At 31.7% G+C, this 20,911-nt stretch overlaps 1 protein-coding gene across 2 annotated transcripts in view; it reads left to right on the top strand.

The window, feature by feature from the left end:
- Positions 1-997: 997 nt before the first annotated feature.
- LOC117179281 overlaps positions 998-20,911 on the top strand; it is a 29,751-nt gene continuing 9,837 nt past the window's right edge. Inside the window, exons 1-3 of one of the 2 annotated variants that reach the window (XM_033370925.1) lie at positions 998-1,556; positions 6,150-6,334; positions 9,708-11,677. In XM_033370925.1, the coding sequence (XP_033226816.1) occupies positions 1,554-1,556; positions 6,150-6,334; positions 9,708-11,677 (2,158 nt within the window). In that variant the 5' untranslated portion in view covers positions 998-1,553. Of the gene's footprint in view, positions 1,557-5,592; positions 5,817-6,149; positions 6,335-9,707; positions 11,678-20,911 lie in introns of those variants that run through there. The other variant, XM_033370924.1, reaches the window with a different exon arrangement.

The following is a 20,911-nucleotide window of genomic DNA, read 5'->3' as shown; positions in this document are numbered from 1 at the left end:
CTACTTACTATCTATTAGATGTTACAGGCTTTTTCAAACAGTCTCAAATGGTAGTATTTTTTAAGTGTGTATGAATAAGATTTTTCACTTTTTAAACATTTTTTATTATTATACCTACATTATTATTTGTATTATATTTATTTACTATTCTATCAGTGCCTGAACATTAAATTTGACTTGAAAGTCGCGCCAATTTCGAAACATCCGATTCCGCTTTTGCGGCACCAATCAGAAGCGGAGTAAGTGAAGACACAACTCTCCCTTGAGGAACTCTAAAGGGACCAAAGGACCAAATGCCTGGTGTTCAGTTTGTTTTTGTCCTATTTTGTGAATGTCTACGTAAATGATAATTTTTTCTATATAGGTGTATTTGAAAAATAGTTTTTATTTTTTAATTACTACTTAATCAAATAAAAAAAAAATTAGTATTAATTGCAAAGATAATACAGAAATAAAGGTTTGTTCAACTAATTTGATCCATTCTTTTCCCCTCAGGTTTTAACGAAGTGAAGTTAGCTGATGGTTGTAATGAACACACGTATTCAAGTTGCTTGACACTGCCGGCAATCGTATGTATGAAAACGCCTTAAGAACTATGAATGTGAAGTGTACTTTAAAATTTGGAGAGGGGAAGTGCCTTTGTTCCATGTTGCCAGCAATGCATTTTGCATACCAGTGATCATAAAAAATTGCAATTGCTGGGAAAGAAATAAAATTAACTTTTCAAAATATACGTTTTAAAATTTTTGTAAAACAATAAAACAGTGCAAATTATGTTGTGGCGCTGCGGCGTGGATATTTGTCCGATTTCGGTTTCGCGCCGCCCCATGGTGGGGGAAATTGAATGTTTTCCGAAAGAAAAGTAGTGATAGCGAAATAGCCAATTGACAAATTTGGGATATAGCGCCGGTTTTCTCATAAGCTCGCGTTGTGATTGGTCTACAATGATAAAGACAAGGGGCGGGATATGCGCAGAATTAGTGCGCATCGAGTCTCTCGTCAGTCGTGTACCAAACGATTCCTATTCGCAATAGGATTGATTTTGCCTTGATATTTTTGTCTTTTCTACTTAGAAATTGACTAATTTTAGTATTTTACGTTATTCATCAGACTGAAAATGCAAAATAAGTAGCATAGGTCGATAAATATGCGATTTTATTGATAAATATTTCGGACTATTAAACTTGGTCTCGTGGCGTACATTGATCAGCCTGGATCAATGAGTCAGTGTAACATTTTCACAGTAATACATTCTTTTTCCACGTTCCTACTTGATCCGCGGTAAACGCCCAATTATTCGTTTTAATTAAGCATATCAATAAAAAGACATTTCGTTCATAGACTTTCGTGAAAGGGTTAATACACTTCTGTTTCGTCTTTCGTCGCAAAGCTAAGAAAATGGCGTCCAACCAAGAAACTGATTACGTGTCGTCCGATGACACTCCATGACCAGTGCATTCAAAATAACCTATTTTCCAAATCCCGTCATGTTTCCGTGTTTTATGTCTCCTGAAATACATTAAAACATCAAGGATAATCAGTTAGAATCAAAAATGGTGAGTTTGTATTTCATTTTTTGTCAATTTTTATCATTTATGAATTCCCATGGTAGCCATCAGAGGGCGCGTCGATTCGAGGCATGTCGTAAACTACAAAGGGCGGGGAATAGGATCAATAACCTGCTGTAACCCATTAATGAAAAAATGCATTTTCAGTTTTATTATTTTTATTATTCCGTGGTTTTATTTTTAAAATAAGTCTTCAGCGAACATAATTTTATTTGGAACATTCTGAACATACAATATCATTTCTGCGATATCTTTCGCACATGTTTGCTTCTACTACTGTTAACATTTTAATAAAGAGCAGTTTACGTTACTATACCTACTCCTTCCTGTAGAAGATCCTTACAATATAAAATTGGATATGGTACTAAAAAGATGATAAATTTTTTTATCTTCCATTCCCGAACAATTCTAGTTTTGAGAAATTAAATTAAAATAAAAAATATTCCATCCTTTATGTTTTTTGAGAGCTTTATCTTGGAATTTCAACTGAGCTCATTCCTTTTTTCGCGTTATTCTATCAAGAATAGAGACTTCAATGTGTGACAGAAGAAGGAACAACATTCGCGTACAGCGGTCTTTACGATGAAGATTTATTCCAAAGATATCTGTTTTCTAAATTTTTTTAAATGTTAAACTACAAGAAATTGTTAGTTGAACTGAAAAATCGTTCAATTTTGGCATTTTGGTGAAACTTACAAGATCTAAATTTGAAAAATATAGTTTTAGACAAATACGTTTCAATTTATTTCCGAGAATTCCTTTGAGGCCTGCAGAAATCTGCAGTAAGAGAAAGTCGAAGAAAGGGGTATTGTTTGGAATTTAAAGCCTTGTTGCAAATTCGACATAAAGTTCAGAATAAATCAAAATTTAAACTCTGTTTGAATATCTATTATTAAAATTTAAATACGAAGTTCTTGGACTTAAAAAAAAGCAAGAGTCCAACGATCAAATTTGAAGAACATACTCTTGAATGAATCTATTCAAATTGAAAAGATCAAAATAAAAAAAAAGAGGAGAGCTGAATAAAGTTGAAGATTTTCTGCTTTTTCTTTCCTCTTTATTTATTTATTATTTTTTTTTTAAATTTAGATAGAGAGGTTTAAGAATGTGTTATCCAAATTCAAAAGATGAAAATAAAATAAGAAAGTAGGCAACGTTATTCTTTCCCCTTATTTTATTTTTGGTATTTTGAATTTGGAGAAGGGAATCTTAATTCATGTTCAAAATAAAAGTATGTTCTAATTCAAAATACCAAAATAAGAAAAATGCAACCTTCAACCATCTTCTTTTCCCTTATTTTATTTTTAGTGTTTTTAATTTGGATAACAGATTCTCAATTTTTCATTCAAATAAAAAAAGTCAAGAAGAAGGTTGCCTTCTTTTTCTTTCCCCTTTTTCAATCTTTTTTTTTTTAGTTTGAATGAAAAGTTTTAAGAGTGTATTGTCCAAATTCTAAAGACCAAAATAAAAACAGAGGAAAATAGATTTTATGTTGTCTTATATTTCTTTCTTTTTTTATTTTTTTTTTAATTTTGAAAAAAAAACTGGGAAGAAAAAGGAGGCTAAGTCCAACTTTCTTCTTTCTAAATATTTTATTTTGGTTGCTTTATTTGCAGTAAAATAATGTAAATTAATTGAAAATATAAAAATAGAAACCCGGAGTACCTTCAGTTTGAAACAATTATTTTAAGAGTCATCAAAGTACGATAATTTAGGTTAATTTGTACAAAAAATAAAAAGTTTTATGTTCAATACCGTTAGAAATGTATTAAAAGGAAATAAGTAAATAAAAAATTGACTTTAACATGATATTTAACTGCGCAGTAAGAAGACACTTTTAAATGTCTCCATTCGAATAAAAAAAATAATAAGAGGAATTAAGGCAATCTTTAACCTTCTTTCCCTTATTTTATTTTGGTCCTTTGAATTTGGAAAACAGATTCTTAAATCTATTAAAATTAAAAGTATCAAAATAAGGGGAAAGAAAAAGGTTGGTGGTGCCTTCTTTTTCATTCCTTCTATTTTTTTTTAAATTTGGATGGCGATATTTAAAAGTGTGTTGTCCAAATTTGATCTTTGGATTATTTTCTTTTTATTTCGTAGTTTAATATAAAGTGAAAGTCAATTTTTTATTTACTAATTATAAAAAAATACACTTTTAAAGATAAAATTGAGAATTGTTAACGTTAAAAATTTGTCGAGTTTTTCACTTGTAATCTAAAAATTACATGGTACATATTTGATATAATACTTTTTATTTTTTATAACAATTAATCTTAATTATCGTACTTTAAAAATGTGAAATCTAAATTTCCGTAGAAAGAGTTCAGTGATTTTACTTTTCCAAACTGATATACAAAAAAATGCAAACGTTCTGAACTCTTTTCGTTATTTTCTGCCAAAAATTTTAATCAATTTTAACACAACCTTCGAGAGCATACATTTTCTTATATTTATAAAAAAAAGAGAATTTTTTATTATTATTTATTTATTCGCCTGTAATCTCGGTAGACGCATGACCCTAATTTTTGAGAACTTGTATAAGCAGGGCTAACCACTAAAAAATATTTCAAAATTAAGCGGAAATTCAATTATTCCTCTTAAAATGTATATAGTGCGTCTTAAAATGAAAAAACAAGTCAACAACTGAAGCCTCTGAAGAGATAACGCTGGATCCACACAAAATTCTTTAATTTAAAACAATGTGTTCATATTTCACACAAAGAGATTTTTGTTCAAGGATTTTCTCTTTTATGCCGTAGTATATATACATGTATCATTAAGTAAACTATGCTATTTAACAAAGTACTATACAAACATATGCTCATAGTTTGCACAAAGATTCCAGATTTTTGTTGATCAAACGTTATCTCTGTCGAGATTTTTAATTGTGCCACGGACCTTTTCATTTATTAAAAAAAAAAACGAGACTGCAAAAGTGCGAAAAAATATATAGAACTTCCGTGAGTTTCGAGCAGTTTTGTGCAAAAATACGTTGAGATGTAAATATTTGTAGAAATATTAGGCATTTTGGTGTAACGCAATATCCCATCTGTAAAATCAATTCCTAATAATCAATTCCTGATATTGTAAAAATTCGAGAACGTAATTTTCACCCACGTGCTAAAAGAATATTTCTCGAAAACTTGACCATATTTCTGTGTTACGAATTGATTTTACCGACGGAGCGTGACGTCAGTCCAGATTTCCTAATCGAGTAATCGTAAACAATAAAATGATCAATATGGTTCCATACAATTTTTTTCAAGTGTCTTGCTAAAATTTATTAGAAAGGAAAAGGACTGGAATGCAGAAAAAGTTCTGTTTAAAAAATGTCAAGTGTTAATCACAATCATAAGGTAAATGGACCTGTTAACGTGACCTTGTTCCTACAATCGTGACCCCATATCGTCTTGCTTTTAACCTAGTTTTAAATAACGAATTACTTTTTATATTCTAAAACTCAATGGATTTGGTCATTATATGCTAATTTTGAACATATTTCCTGACCGTTTCTTAACTTATAATCAATTTTCACGATAACTGGGACATTTACCTTATTCGGAATGTTATCAACACATCTTATGAAATCCGATTAAGGAATTAAACAGGACCTTTGTGATGATTTTTTGAGAAATCATGATTAAAATTGCATAGAATTTTAAAAAAAAGCAAGATTGGATGAAGTTATGGCCACGCGGAGATAGCGCTCACATAACCTCCCTTACGTATTACTTTTTCTGTAATCGTAAGTTTAAAATTATTTGTCCAAAAAATAAATTCTTTTATGTAATAAACTGCATCTAGTACATCCTTTTCATGATGTTTTTGATTTTAATTTAAACTCTCTTGTCTTATTTTGTATAAAAGCTGCTCAAAAGTTCAAAGTTCGAATATTCTTAAAGTGTCATCGCGGCGGTCGTGCTCGAAGTGATTCCGAAGTTATGTTTGGAGTTTAGCCCATGTTCAGACTTTAGACTCTTGCACGTGGCTAAGCAAACACAGTTAGGCAGTAGCTCCAACACGCCAACATAAGGAGCATTGTGCCAGAGACTGAATCGCCTCAATCATTTGTGAGGGAATATGAAAATTGCAGAAAACCTCTCCCGGTGGCAGCTGTTTATCGACTGTCGAATTTAGATATATATGTTACTTTCGATGTTATCGACTCCACACATCCACCCTCGGGATCTTAACTTGTTGCTGCTCGACATGCAAAATCACATGGCTAATCAGATAGACGTGATAGTTAGCATCTTTTTTTTACATTCTTATCTTTTATTTTATATCACCTGTTTTTGACGTATTTTTTTTATATCAGCAGCTTAGAATTTGTGCGCTCTCTGAGGATTAGATTAATTTAATGTGCAATAAATACTTGAAGCCACGACCGAAGAAACGTTGTATCAAGAAAAATTTCGTTTCATTTCAAAGTTATTTATTACCATTAAAAGAATTTCTCTTGATCCAACGTGATCTTGGCTGAGAATTTCACATTTAATTGACATGTAAAGGTGAATTTTGAAGATGTCATTATTTTACTGAATTGTTGATAATTTTATTCTTTATTCTTTGTTTTAGCCACGCATAGATCCTTTGTCACTGCTCAAATGCCTCAGTGTCCTACTCGGCTCCACTGGTGGCATCAAAAGTAAGGAGGAAGTCCACCGGTTAGCCAATCTCATGACCAAGTTTTCCAAGAAACTTGTGTCCAAGTGTATATACATCCAAATCTTAAAAACCACCGAAACTGATCTTCTTAGTCAGTAAGTAGTAATTAATAATTAATTAATCATTGAACTTTATCGTCTGTTGGTTGCTATAGCAAAGCTAAAGAGAGGGTTCGAAATATTGCGCTTGTATCCACATTATTTCCATTTTATCACTGATTACACAACTTAAAATAGAGTTTTTCTTTTGAGATATTTATGCTCTTTGATGCTTTCTGGAATATGGAAATTTCAAATATTTTTTTAAAGCGAAATTGCATTAGTGATTGTGATAAGTGTATATAAATATGCGATAACAAATAATTTCACAATAGACATATTTTCACTCTTTGACATTACTTTATTTTAATGGAAAATTGTCATTTGTTTTCTTCGTCTGATAAACGTAGTAGGCCTTCCTCAGCTGAATTCTTGGCTTCTTACCAAACGGGCGGACGTAGTTAACATTTTTTTATTTATGTCACGTTCTGCATAAGAAAGGTCATCGATAGTCGCTGTTGGTCATTTTTCAGTAAAGAGTAAAATATTTTCATAAAGCGCAATTTTGAGCCACGGATCGATTGCTTTTTTTTATGTTAAATTTAAGAGTAGAAATGGTGTTTTTATGTTTGGGTTTCTCAGAAAAAATTCGAAATTATCTTCGTAAATGTAGTTTTCGGAAAGAGGGTTAGGTCAAGAATTTATAATAAAATGGTTCATCTTACAGTGATAAAAGTATATTTTTGCTATATTTGATAGTTTTCAAGGAAAATCCAGATTTTTATGTCTCACTACAAACTCTTATTTTCGATATGGTGGTTATTTTGTGAAAATGCAAGCTTATTTGTGTGGACACATCTTCTTTTGTCCTAATAGCATTTTCTTAGTCATTTTTTAAATAATCGCAGTTACTACTCATTTCAATCAGTCTTGTTTCATAGACAAAAAATTATAGATTTTTCTGCTGTTAAAAGTGCAATCGCAATAGTGTTCTTAAGCTATAATCTGTTCTATTCAAATTAAAATTCTTCCACTTTTAGTGGAATTTTCAAAAACTGTTTCTCCTTGTTAAACTTCCAGAAATTATGACATGATGAACATATTTCATTTTTTTATTTATAAAAATTTTAATTTTACTTAATTGTTTTTCATATATCAAACTTTTAACGGACACTTTTAATTTTATCTTCATAAAAATTGACATTCGTGAATTGGTGGTCCAAAATAAAAGTGTTGATGAAATCAATATTAGAATTTATCTTTAACGTCTCAAATCTAACTCTAATGACGAAATCCGTATAAATTTGAAGAGAAAAAGTTTACTTCAAAAATAAAAAATAAATAAAAAGAAGACCCATAAATTAGTTTTTCAGCCATTGAAAATTTTTTAAGTTTCATTGTTGGAAACATCACATTCCTAAGGATTTCTATTAGGTTTCAAATTAAGTTATAAACAACCTCTTAGTTTTATGTAAGTTTCATTTCGCATTAAAAAACATAGAAACGTCTAACTTAGCTGGGAATTATAATACAATTCTGTCAATTTCTTTAATTTTTATTTAATTAGTTATCGCTAATTGGTCGAAATATTTTTTTATTTTAACTAGAAAGAATCCGGTCACTAAATGTCAGTAGAAAAGTACTATCATTCAATGCAAATGATCCACTAAAGAAGTTTGACGATTTTCCCTTAAGAGCTATAAATTGTCATTAGTAAAACTTAATATCTCACAAGTAATCTTACTATTTCATAAGCGAAAATCCAAAAATTAGTAGTTCGTAAGCGAAATATGAATCACTAATTTCATTAGCGGAAGTAGCATGAATGAAAAAGAGAGTTATGCACGTGAATGTAAATTTGACGAGAGAAAGTATTAATGAACAGCAGTTTACATAAAATAGTGAATAGGAGCAGGAATAGAACAAATTAAGAGAGGTGGACTGAGAAATATGGAGTGTGATTGTCTTAGGTGAGCAATGTTTCCGAGTCCAGGATAATTGGTTAAAAAAAATAAATAAAAGAGTAAAACGTTAATATTAACAACTGACAGTGTGACTAAGAAGTCCGCAAAAATATTATTACCTTTTCCGATGCTATTGTTATGATTAGAATCCGGGCAGAATCCGATTTTTTATTCGTTTTCTGTAAAAAAAAAACTTTACTAGTAGATAAAACAAAATTAATATCTAATATTTTAATGCTGTTAATTGACCCTTGCAAAATACTTCATTGCTGTTATTTCTTTAGAAAAAAATAAGACATTTTCAGTGGGAAAATTGTTTGACATAAAAATGTATATATTATAGCTGTTTTTATAGAATGTATTTAAATTTACATAAATTAAAAAAAAAATTTTCAACTTTTCTGTATTTAACATAGCACTAATCTTTTTTTAAATGGTTAATCACTGATGTTTTTCAACTAATTTCAAGTGTACATGAATTTATTTTTAACAGTGGAAATAGATTAAACATTCGGCACCAGATATTTATTTTTTTCCCCAAATTGTCATGACTAATGAAAAGGGCGTGAAAAATTCTATCGAAACTAGTAAACAACATTTTTATTATTGGCATGAGAAAAATTCAAAGTCACCAAAACAGATTATGCATATTAGAAAAAGGACTGAACGCTTAAATTCAAACATAAAAAATAATTCCATTTTTTAACTGTAAGCACTTAAAAGCAAGAAAAAAAAAAATTATTTTTATTTCTGAAGGTCAAATTTGATTTTTTTCCAAGACTGACGGAAAATGGGCCTCGTAATTTCTGGAAGCCCCCTTATGACCAATTAAAAGGTTGTGAACAAAATTGTCGAAAAATTACAATACAATATTTCCCTTGATTGATATAAAAAGAGTTAATAAACGTTGAAAATTATAGAATCAACAAAATAGCCATAAATGGCAATCCCTCTTACTTGGTAAATATGTGCCCAAACGGCAAAATTTGTTTTGCCCACAGTATCATATAATTCTAATAGGACTACACTTGTCCAATTTTTCAGGTCAATTCGAGAAGCTTAATTTTTTTTTAGTCAGGAAGGTGTCCATTCATTTTAAAAATAACATTTTTTTCAGCTATCTTGAGTGAATTCTACTGAACGTATCCATGAATTTTGGACTCTTCACGCGTGTATTAGTGAGAATTGAAAATCTGATTTAAGTAAATGGGGCACAAGAACAAGTTGTGATATCTTCAAGTTGCTAGGTTAAATAAGCTAAGATTTCAATGTTCTATGATTATGTTGCGTGTAATAATTATGATACGGCAATTTACTGGGGGATAATTGTTAAGTTTTATCATTATTTCTCTTAAAATATAAATAAATATTGTACTTCAGTTTCAAAGAGCTGATAGTCTAATTGCCCCATTAATTCGTAATTGACGAATATATGAAGTACATGAAAATATCAATTTTTGTTTTAGATTTATGGGTGCGGGTGGATGGAATCTTGTTCATATGTGGCTCACTGATGGCATTGTCGCCAAAAATTGGGCTTTAATTCAAGAATTGTTGGAACTTCTTCTGTTATGCCCCGTAGACATCGAAAGATTAAAAAGTAATAACTGTCCAAAGTTAATCAAAGGTTTGTCGAAAGAGGGTAGTCATCAAGGTGTCCGAGTTTTGGCCAGCCGGCTCGTTGAACAATGGTTGAAAATTGTTAAAGGAGAAGCACCTCCTAATTCAATTCCAGCACAAATTATGACACTCCCCGGATCAAGTAATAAACCTTGTGTAATTCCGACCGCAATTGTTCATCCGAGGCCTGCAAATGTTATTTCTACAACCCAGAATAGTTTTAGCGAGAAAACTGAGACTGATAAAAATGCACAGCTTGCACAAAGTAATTCTTTGGCCGTCGACGAAACACACGCAATTAAACAGATAGATCATCATCATCAGCAGCCGCAGTCGAACGAATCGCAATATCAACAAATATCGGGAAAAGGAACATCTGTACAACCTGTTCAATTACCGATAGTCACCTCGTCAGCGCAAGCACCATGTCAGCCTTCACAACTCCAGAAAAAACAATCCTACGTTGTATTACCGTCTGCACAAACATCAGCCACGGGAGCAGGAGGAGGACCCGTTTATAAAATTACTATACGCGATGGCAATCGAGTTCTAACAAAACTAGAGACGGATGCTGCGCACATAAACAATGTAATTGACTTTCCAAGCAATGAAATAAGCGGCGAGTCCACGGATGATGCTCTTCAGTCTCAAGAATCGCGACAAGTGGCAGTGGATGGTGAAGGTGGTAGTAGCAGTAGTACACAAAAAGCTGATAATCAATTACCGATAAAAAGCGGCGCTAAAGTTACGGACGAAACGCCTATTGAACCGACAGACCGAGATCCTAGTGAAATTATATCTGTTGTTAGCTCTAAAGACAATTGTGAAACTGATAATATTAACATTAAAGACAATAAAGATGAAAGACCTGGTATTGTTAGTGATAGCAGTAAGTCTGTTAGTGACAAGGAAAATCGCGATTCTTCGAAAAGAGAGAGTGATAAAAAGAGTTCTGGTACTAGCAGCGGTAGCAGTAGTAGTAGTAGTACAGATAAGAAGAGTAGTCATCACAGTTCATCTTCATCAAGTAAAAGTTCTTCGAAGCACAGCTCGAAAGAGAGCTCTAATTCACATCGGTCAGGTTCGAATTCTCATCGTTCAAGCGCACATCGTTCCACCAGTTCGAAAAGTACGACATCAAAAGAAAAAACAAAGGAAAAGGATAAGGACAACAAAGACAAGCATCACAGCAGTTCGTCCAGTAGTAAACACGGTTCAAGCAATAAAAGTAGAGCTGAGCGTGATAAGGAGCGAGAGAAGGAGAAAGAGAAGCTGCGAAAGGATCAAGCGGAAAAGGATAAAGCGACTCTGGAGAAGGTTCAGGGCCCAGCACTGAGTTTCAAATTAGGCAAGATCCCTAAGAAGAAAAGCGACGATGACAAGGCAAATGATGGTTTAACGAAAAGATCCTCTATAGATTCCAAGGAGGCTAAGGACAAGATTGACGCTAAAAAAGCAGCCGCTGTATCAGCCGTTTCGGAAAAAAAGGCGATATCTATGTCCATAGAAAATAGAAAGACTTCACAAGATTCCACGACGCGACCTAAAACGGTCAAGACCTTTAACTCGAAGTTTAGGTCTACTGGTTTAGAGGAAGAAGCTAAGCCTCCGCCTCCAAGATCTGTCAAAAAGCCTAATCAAATACCGGATAAGAAAATAATACCAACAAAATTATCATCTCTGAAGAGAGCATCGCCGTTGAGAGAAACCAGTTCATCAGCGGATAAGAGAGCGAGACTTTCGCTTGATACTCCTGTCACGCCTCCAGCTGATGAAAAAAAAGGAGGAATCAAATTGATTCCACCGAAGCCTAAACGTAAGTATAGAGAGTCATTTTGGATGTACTATCAAACCAAAATGCAAAAAATATATATATTGCTGAGATTCGTGTTATTTTTTTCTTTTTGTTTCACGTAAACGAAAAATTAATTAAAAAGAGGTAAATATGAACAAGAGTGAGTGAGAGTGCAAGGCTGTGTGTTAGTGAAAGGATAAGAATATTGCTTCTAACGTTCCTGTATTGAGTTTACAGGTGATTGGCTTCAGAAAATTCTAGAACCAAATCAACGTGATTCGACTAATTTTTTAACACGAAAAAGGATTTTCCTAAATCGTGATGTCTTTCAGATCAGGAGAATGCAGTGTTTTATCATTGCGTCGTTGCATGTTCCACTTTTTTATTAAATTAGATTTTTCTATAAAATTTAGAATAAATAGTTGGAACAGGTCAATCTGCAATACATCGGGGGAATTTTTTGACTTGGTCATTTGGAGTCCCAACTTCTCACTAGGAAACACAAGAGTTGAACCTAAACTTTCAAGCGACAACCACTTATTATCAACTAAAATCAAGATGATCCTGCAGGTAATCTTTGGCTACAGTAATAACTAAATCATACAGAAAATCTTAAATTGAAGAACAAGAGTTATGGTTTCAAACCAAAATTGTGACATTAGTTATAATTTATAATGTAACATTATTTTCAATCAATTGAGAATTATATAGTTATGCTCATCAAGATATGATCGTCGTCGACGTCGTTCTCAATATCCCTGGAAGACATCAACATTAGGTAAGGGAGTCAAATAAACATATGTCTAATTATTTCTCTTCCTTTGTACGTGTACAGCCTCTTAGACATTTCAATAAATTGGTCAGAAATCTGGAATTTTTCAACTCTTGACTTTCTATTTATGTTTGGCCGATGATATTACATAGTACAAAAAAAAGCCCAAGTTCGTTGCTGAGGTTCCATCCAGTTTGCCATCCTCTCAGTGACGAATAAAATAAGCCTCTTGCTCGAGACATTCCTTTAAAGTCCATTTATAAAGCGTCAAACGATAGAATTAATGTTAAAAAGTGCATTTGATATTAATACTTCGGTTTATGGTAGTTCTACTTTTAAAATTGTAATAATGAATTAAGTGGCTTAAAAGTCAAAACCTGAAAATAACCAGGCGCTATCGCGTTGCTCATTTATAGGATTCTAATGAAATTCGCAGGATTCAATTAATATGTTTCGGTTTTTTTTTTTTCCAACGACCAGGAATTAGGTTGACGACTTGATCGAATCTGCTTTACCAGTGACTGGTAGACGATATAAACACATCATAAATTTAATCTAGAGAGTCTTTAAAGAGTTTCGTAAGCTGACGATTTTTCAAGTTATTAGCACATGTTTTTATTACTGTAGAAATCAGTATAACGACCCTTTATACCTTACCATTTTCTAAACTTCTTTTGGCTTAAGACCTTTTATCAAACGTGACATTAGGGCATTATTCAATTTTTTCAACATTCTCATTGAAAAACTAATGTCTTAAATGAATTTGTTTTAACATATAAACGTTCCTTGTTCTTTACTTTACGCTTGTCTAATATGGAAGATCCATTTGATTTATTAGTTTTTCAATAAGAGTGCTAAAAAAATGACTAATGTCACATCTCATACATTTCCTTAAAGTCTTGAAGATATTTTAAAATTAAATTCACCCTTGCATTAAAGCACATTTTCATATGTATCGTCGAGTTCAATTTCATGAACCTAACAATATGCAGACAAAGCCTTATTTTTTTTCTTATCTTGAATCTTGCGGTTACTGATCCGATTTTGTTCTGCAGTGTACCGGTACAACTTATTCTGAGTATTCGTAGGTTCATGATGTAAATTTCTGTTTTTTTTCTTTCTAAAATATTGACTACGCAAAGATATGTTTTTCCAATTAAAGCAAATACTCGGCAAAAATAAAGTTTTAAAGAAATAAAAAAAAAATGGTAAACTTATAGTATGCATGCATGTGTCATTATAACTGGTTTATCTAAGCTACTCTTTATAGCTGTAATAATAACCGTTAAAAAGTAGCGTCAAACGAGCGTGTTTTAATCTTTGAAATTTAATGCATATTTCAAGCTCTTCTGCTTGAAAAAAAAAAAATAATAAAGAAAACGTTAATTACGATGATGTCGATCCAGCGGATTACAGTCTTCAAGAGTGTAAACTATGCGACCGCATGGACCAGGGGACTGAACGACATTATGAGGGTCCTTAATTCCAACGCAATGAAGAGACTTTGAACCAGACAACAAAAAGCAACAGAATAAGAAGTTCTGTCTTCCAGAGCTTGCTTACTTTTAGTCGTTATTCGAAATTGAATCACCCTCAATCCTTATCGTAGTTGAGAAAAAGGATGAAAATATAAGTTTACTCTCCGGCACATAGTTCATATTTCCAAATCCATAGGTGAGCAGACGGAATAAAAGGAAAAAGTTAAACTTATTTATTATTGTAAAGATGAACGCTGAACGCTTTTTTCCTGAAAAGTGAATATTACAGCTTTTACGAGTTTCCTCGCACAAGTTACAATGTGAAATAGTAATATTCGCTACATTCTAGAAGAAAAGTGTTCAGAGTTCATCTTGGTAAAATGATAAATTTAGCCATTTTCTTTTTTCTTTGGATTAAAGATTATTTTTTTTTCATAATCACTTACTGACAATCAAGACTGAGAACAAAAGACGTGATTAAGGTTTTCGGATTGATGTTTCCGCGTTTTCTATGTGTGAATAAAAACAGAGACCTATGATTCGAATGTGCAAGTTTACATAATGCGCAACAAATCAACAATGTAAATAAAAAAGTGTAAATCATGGAAGAAAATGTATTCAAATATACGATTATAACTTTAGATTTTTGGGAATTGGAATGTTTTTCATTTACACTACTGCACGTTAAAATGAAAAGGGAACAGTAGTTTACTGCAATTTTACTGCGCGCTAGTAACGCACAAATTAAAATTACAAGATTATTATTAACGTTATCTTGTAAAACTGAATGCACATCAATGCAACCCCTTATTATTTTTAGTTTGCTTTTACATTTCGATGTGTAAACATCTTTGTCAGCGGTATGGAGAGTAAAGCCTGTATCGAGCGTTAAATCAGTTTTCATAACACAAAAGTGAAACGCATACATCCGGAACAGCGTAGCTGTGATAGAGCGATGGAGGGGAGAGAGAGAGAGAGAACAAAACATACATCTGGTCTCTCTCCCTCTCATGGCTCCGAGGTTATGACATAGCTGCACTTCGTGCGACACACGACGCAATAAAATAGTACAGAGATAGGGTGACCAGATGTCTTTATTTTTCGATTTCTGTCCTGATTTACTGATTTTTTTGTGCAGTATCCTGATTTTTCATGTCCGGAAACATGATTTCGCGTTTTTTATTGCGCGGAATTTTTAAGTTTTAGCGGCCAAAAAGTTTGAAGTAGATCAGTGGTCGGTAAACTACTGCCACGCGTCATACCTGTCTCATTAATCGGTTTGAGTAATGCGGATCAAAATTCAAAACAAAAAATGCTTAAGTTTAAAATCTGGACTTTATGATAGAAAATAATCTTTAAAATCTATCGATCTCTTTAGTAGTTTAGTGGTAAGAGCATCCGACCGACAATCAGAAGCCTGGGTTCGATTCCCAGCGGAGCGAAAGGAGATTTTTTTTCTGAAAAATATTTTTATTATAAAAAAATATCTTTAAAAAACTAAAAAACAGTAACCAATAAAACTGTTAGTTTGAAATTCAATTTTCATTATATTTCATCAGAACATTGCTTTCTAACTTTCCAAGAACCATTTTAGATATACGTAATCGCAAGAAAAACATAAATTTGAATTTAAGACTTTTAAATCGCTAATATAGCAATTTGTAACTTTTTCTTCCCCATTGCGTCTCCCTTCTATCAATGAACCCCCGCGGAGGGAAGCTAACCCGCGTCAGGTCAAACGTAGCCTTGACGAACTGAGCCCGGCGGACGAAAAATTCTCTCGGGCTCACCCTGCCCTTATCTAAAAAGATGAACATTTTTTTTTTATCAAAAGAAAAAGCGAATGATGAGCAATACTTCGAAAAGTCATGCAATTCCAAAATTTGCGAATTCTTTGACGCGAGGAGAAATATTTAATCATTCGAAGATTTTAAAAATTGCTCCATATGTTTTCGCCATTTCTGGGCATAACGCAAATTGCGAATTAAATTAAAAACAATTTGCTATGTTTGGAATTTCAATATTTAAAAAGGAAGGAATACATCCAATTGCTTAAAAAATTTTCATTTCTGAAAATTATATAAAATAATTCACACGTCCAGATTGCACTATGTTATTTAAACAAAAATTAAGGTTTTAGGAACGTAGCATGAAGGGGGGGGGGGCGTCCTAATTTTCCCATAGTCATCTGGTCACCCTAAGTCGGGAAAAGAAACCTCATTTTCTGGGTTTCTTCGAAATCTTCATAAAATCTTTTAAAATCTCAACATATATTTTAAAGATTTCAGAAACGAAGATGTTTGCACATAAATCTGCTTTGGGTCGTAGTTTAGGATGCCACGGTGGAGATAAAAAGACGTTAATTGCAAAATCGTTCCATATGAGATTTACCGATCGATTATGATAGTCTATAATCCTACGGACATTTTAAGATAAAAAAATCACCTGTCCCTTTTTGAAAAAGTCGATGTTCATGTTTAGTAAAAAAATTTGAAATCTAAAACGATAACATTCACTAAAAATTATTCTAAATTATAAATTTTAGAACAGGGTTGCTTTTGTATATGGAATCAAGTATATTTTTAAACAGTTTGATTTTTTCCAAAATAAATATTGTCGAGAATTCCATAAAATAATATGTACTGTAGTTCGGCCTGGTTTTTTTTTTATTTTACGACCAACAGTTCTATTGTTAAGTCGATAAAAATGGACTTTATTCCATATACAGAATAACTAACCTGACTTTATACGGAATAACTGTAACTTTACTGTTTATACGGACTTACCTGAACTTTATTCCATGGAGCAGTCGATATAAGGTATTAAATTCAGGAAATAATTTTTCGGATAGAATTTAACAATGTTTGAAACTTAATTTACTATTTTATTGACGAGCTTTTCAAATTAATTAATGAAATGTTTCAATTCTTTTTAATATCATTTTTCTATTTGAATTTTGAAATTAAGATTAAAATAGTAGTACATTGAGCTTATAATATTTCAAAAAGTCAAGACGAAGTGTCCTTAATGTAAAACTTGCAATAGAACAATTATATTAAAAACAACAATAATCAATAAACATCGCAGCTGATTATAAGATCATCTACTTCATTAACTATTATATAAAAAAAATATTTTTTCATTAAATTAAAACAGTTAATTATTGAATTTGAGAAGTTTATCAATAAAATGATAAATTAAAGTTTCAAATTTTACCTGAAAAATAATTGAATAATACTTTGTATAAAATTTATGACTTTCAACATTTATAATTTAAAAACAATTTTTCTAAACATTACTTTTAATTAATTCTTTTTTCGTCCACTTAGCAAAAAGAGCGCGATGATTTTTTAAAATATTTTTGATCTTAAAATTTCCGTGGGATTATAGAATACCATAATCAGTCGGAGAAAATCACATGCAGGGGCCTCAAAAAACCTAAACGAAAAACCTTTCTAAATTATATTATAAAATAATGAAGCCGTGATAGTTAGATATAACTTTAAATTAATTTTTAAAAAAATTATACTAATCTTTATACATTTAGTAATTTGCTACGTTTTAAATTCACTTTGTGTTGATGATCAGTTCGAAGGGGTGGGGTTGGATGGTTAATTAATGCGGGCGCGGATCCGGGGCCGGGGGGGGGGGGGGGGGGGTGTCACAGTTGGACGCCTTCCCCGGAAAACTCGGGTTTACACATGAATTTTGCACAGTTTTTCTTATCCTTTTTTTTTTTTAATATTACTAAACTGCTTTGCCCCTTCTCCCCACTCTTGTGTGGACTTGCCCCTGGATTAATGAGTCTGATGGTTTCAAATAGTCGATTTCGTAGTACTATATATGCATGATTTAAAAAATAATTTATATAATTAAATTAGATCTAGGAATTAAGTCAAAGAATCACAATAGTAGTTATTCTAGATATGGGTTTCAACAGACTATTCTAATATTTATATATTATGTTCTGTTTTCTTTCCTGAGAAAAGAATGCCACAAATTTAGATTTTCAAACTTGATTTGTTACTCTTTTTTTTTTGCAATTTGTACAAATATTTTAACTTTTATCTTTGAAGTTTAAATTCTGATACGTTTATTTATATTTTTGTGTCTAAATTAAGTACACGGTTTTTTTATTTTGAAGGGGGGAGGGGTGACCTCTCCCTTCCTCCGTAAAATTCGCTCTGACCGCCCTCGCTTCCCTAAAATCTTCCCAAGATTTTAGTTTACATACACAGCCAATAAATATAAATTAAGTTAATAAAATTGATTTGAAAAAAATTATAGTGAAAACAGAACTGACAAGCAATACTAATTTGGCATGTTTTTTTCTATTGATTAGTAAAAATGTTTCTGACATAAAAGCCTTCCACTCTCCCCATAAGGCACTGTAAGGTTTTTTTGTCCCCCTTTTACCCAAAAGTCTTACTAATGTGAAAGGCCCCTTATTAAAATTACATTTTATGTTTGTACATTAAAGATAACACAAACTGTTTTATAGAATTTGGAAATTTTAACTTTGGCTCTCTGAATGTCTCCGTTTTTTGCAACTTTCATTTTAAAGATTTTTCACTGGCAAAAGAAATACAATGGAATTATTAATCCATGTATTTGCCCTTGTTCGGAAGTAGATTTTATTACTAAATATGAATATTCGTTTTTTTTTAAATTTTGTTTATTCGTCTTTTAGGGGTCTTCGTCCGAAAGGGGTACCAAAGCTTGAAATAAGTAGCTAATAATTATTTATTTTGGACCAATACGCGGGTTAATCGTTCAATAGATATTTTTTTCTCATTTTCAGTATACGCCTTCTAGTGCTCTTATATGTAGATAGTTAGATTTTAAAAAATTGTTTTCATTTCGAATTTTTGACTGATCTGAAAAAGCACTGAATCTGGAAAATAAAATTACTACAAAGTCGTAAATCTTGATGAAAAGAATATTTTCAGTCATAAACTAATTTGGCTGAAATAATTAGTTTTTCATAAAAATGGGGAAAACGTACATATTTGATTTATTATCCTAAAAGATAAAAAAAATGTAACTGGGTTAAAACGGGGTAAACATAATCCTCTTATTGGCAAACCCCTTTTCCATTCTAATCAGATAATTAAGTTTAATACTTTCGAAACTTAAATTGCAATCTCATTTGATTTGAATAAAAAATATTAAATATTTATATTGCAATTCTGTTACAATTTGTAAATTAGGTAAAAAATAGGCAAACGTGTCCTAAATTTGATATAAATTTTGGGGCAATGTTTAATGTGCTTATGCTTAAAAAAGTGGGTCAAAAAGAAAAAAGAGATATATTATTAATAGATTGAGAATAAGAAAGTAAAAAAATATGTATCGTTAAGTCTTAGAAAATAATTCAATCTTGTTATTTTGAAAGATTAATGATTAGCATTGACAATTTCACTGCCAATTAGTAAATGTCGATACTGATTTGATTCAATGGCCATTTTTAAACTTTTTACATCATTGAGCTTTCACTGATTCAGATAAAAAAATTTTACTGAATTATTGACTTACTTTTTATCATACAATGCAGTAGAATTTAAACGTACTTCAACAGGGTACGTGGCTTGCTATTATCAATTTATTGAATTTTTCAAGGGTAGCCATAACAAATTATCATTTATAGATAATTTTTTCAAAGATAAAAAATCTTTTGCAGAAATAATTTTCGGAGCAAATAAATTCACATAAATTTTAATGTAGACTCTTATACAAAATCGCTGCAGAAATTCTGTCGTGTCCTTGATTGGGCCCAGACCTGGCAAGCCCTAGTAAAGCATGGTGGGGCGATTCTTGTAACGCCATCTTCCGGATTTTTAATATCTCCGGTCGACGTCAGTGTTTTATGCCCTATCGGGGCCAGGGCGGGAAATTTCTTGACGGAAACAATCGACACGATCGAATTTCTTGATTATATTAGAATTGTCTCAAATCCATGTTTTTAATTCAATTCATTTGTTATTATTATCTTGCATTACTGCTTGGACATTGGAATTTCTTTAGACTTCTTGTCTTTTAGTGGTCGTCGTACCAAAGGGGTACCGATGCCTTAAAGCTGCTTTCGCTCTCCAACAGTTGTTACCTTTTATAATACCATTAATTTGGATATTAAGTATTTAATATTTAGGTAATCTTATCGCAAATTTACACTACGCAAAGACCTTTTATAAATTTTCTTGCTGTAAGTAATCTAGTTGGGCAACGATGGTACTTAATAAGATTGCTTGTGTTATTGTGCCAGGCGGCTTCTGCTATGATTTCGAAAATTTAATTTTTGATGTGAAAACAAAAATTCATGCAGAAAGATTGTCATTTGGGGTTCCGGATCGAATAATTAGGCGTCAGAGGGATGACACTGTGCTCGAGCCAAAAAATGTTATGGCACCTCAATCGATCCGGGGCCTCAGTTACTGAATTATAATTTACATTTTGCTTTCGTTATTGAAATTACCCAAATAACACTAGATTTAAGGTTTCACCAAAGTTTTAGTTAATAATGACTAATAATTGGCTCACTCTTTACTAATTTAGATTTAAAGATACTGTTTCTCAAAAAGATGTCTTTTAATAAGCGCATAATATACAACAAAGTTGACTAATGCTTGAACTTTATTTGATACAAACCTATTCCTAGTTCCTGCGAACTTTTGTTGATGCGAAATAAATATCCACATCCTTCCTAACCTACTCTGCTAATCTAAATAAATTTAAGTTCGAAAAATAAGTACACTGATAGGTCAGATACTTTTTTTCAGAAAATTGGTTTGTATTACAGTATAATAATTTAAAAAATATATATATATCTTCATCAGTAAATTAAATAACTCCATTGTTTTAAATATGAAAGTTCTATGTAAAATTTATTTGATCAAAGAAAAATCATTTTCATATTCTTGACAAATAAAAAACAAAATAATTTACTCTTTTAAAATTTGCAGCATTCCTGAAATGCTGCTGGGATCACTTTCTCTGTTTTCGTGGTGG

Source organism: Belonocnema kinseyi, chromosome 9, assembly GCF_010883055.1.
Source record: "Belonocnema kinseyi isolate 2016_QV_RU_SX_M_011 chromosome 9, B_treatae_v1, whole genome shotgun sequence".
In the NCBI taxonomy this organism is placed as follows: Eukaryota; Metazoa; Arthropoda; class Insecta; order Hymenoptera; family Cynipidae; genus Belonocnema; species Belonocnema kinseyi.
Note: the sequence above shows the minus strand (reverse complement) of the source record. Positions and strands in the feature narration are given on the sequence as shown.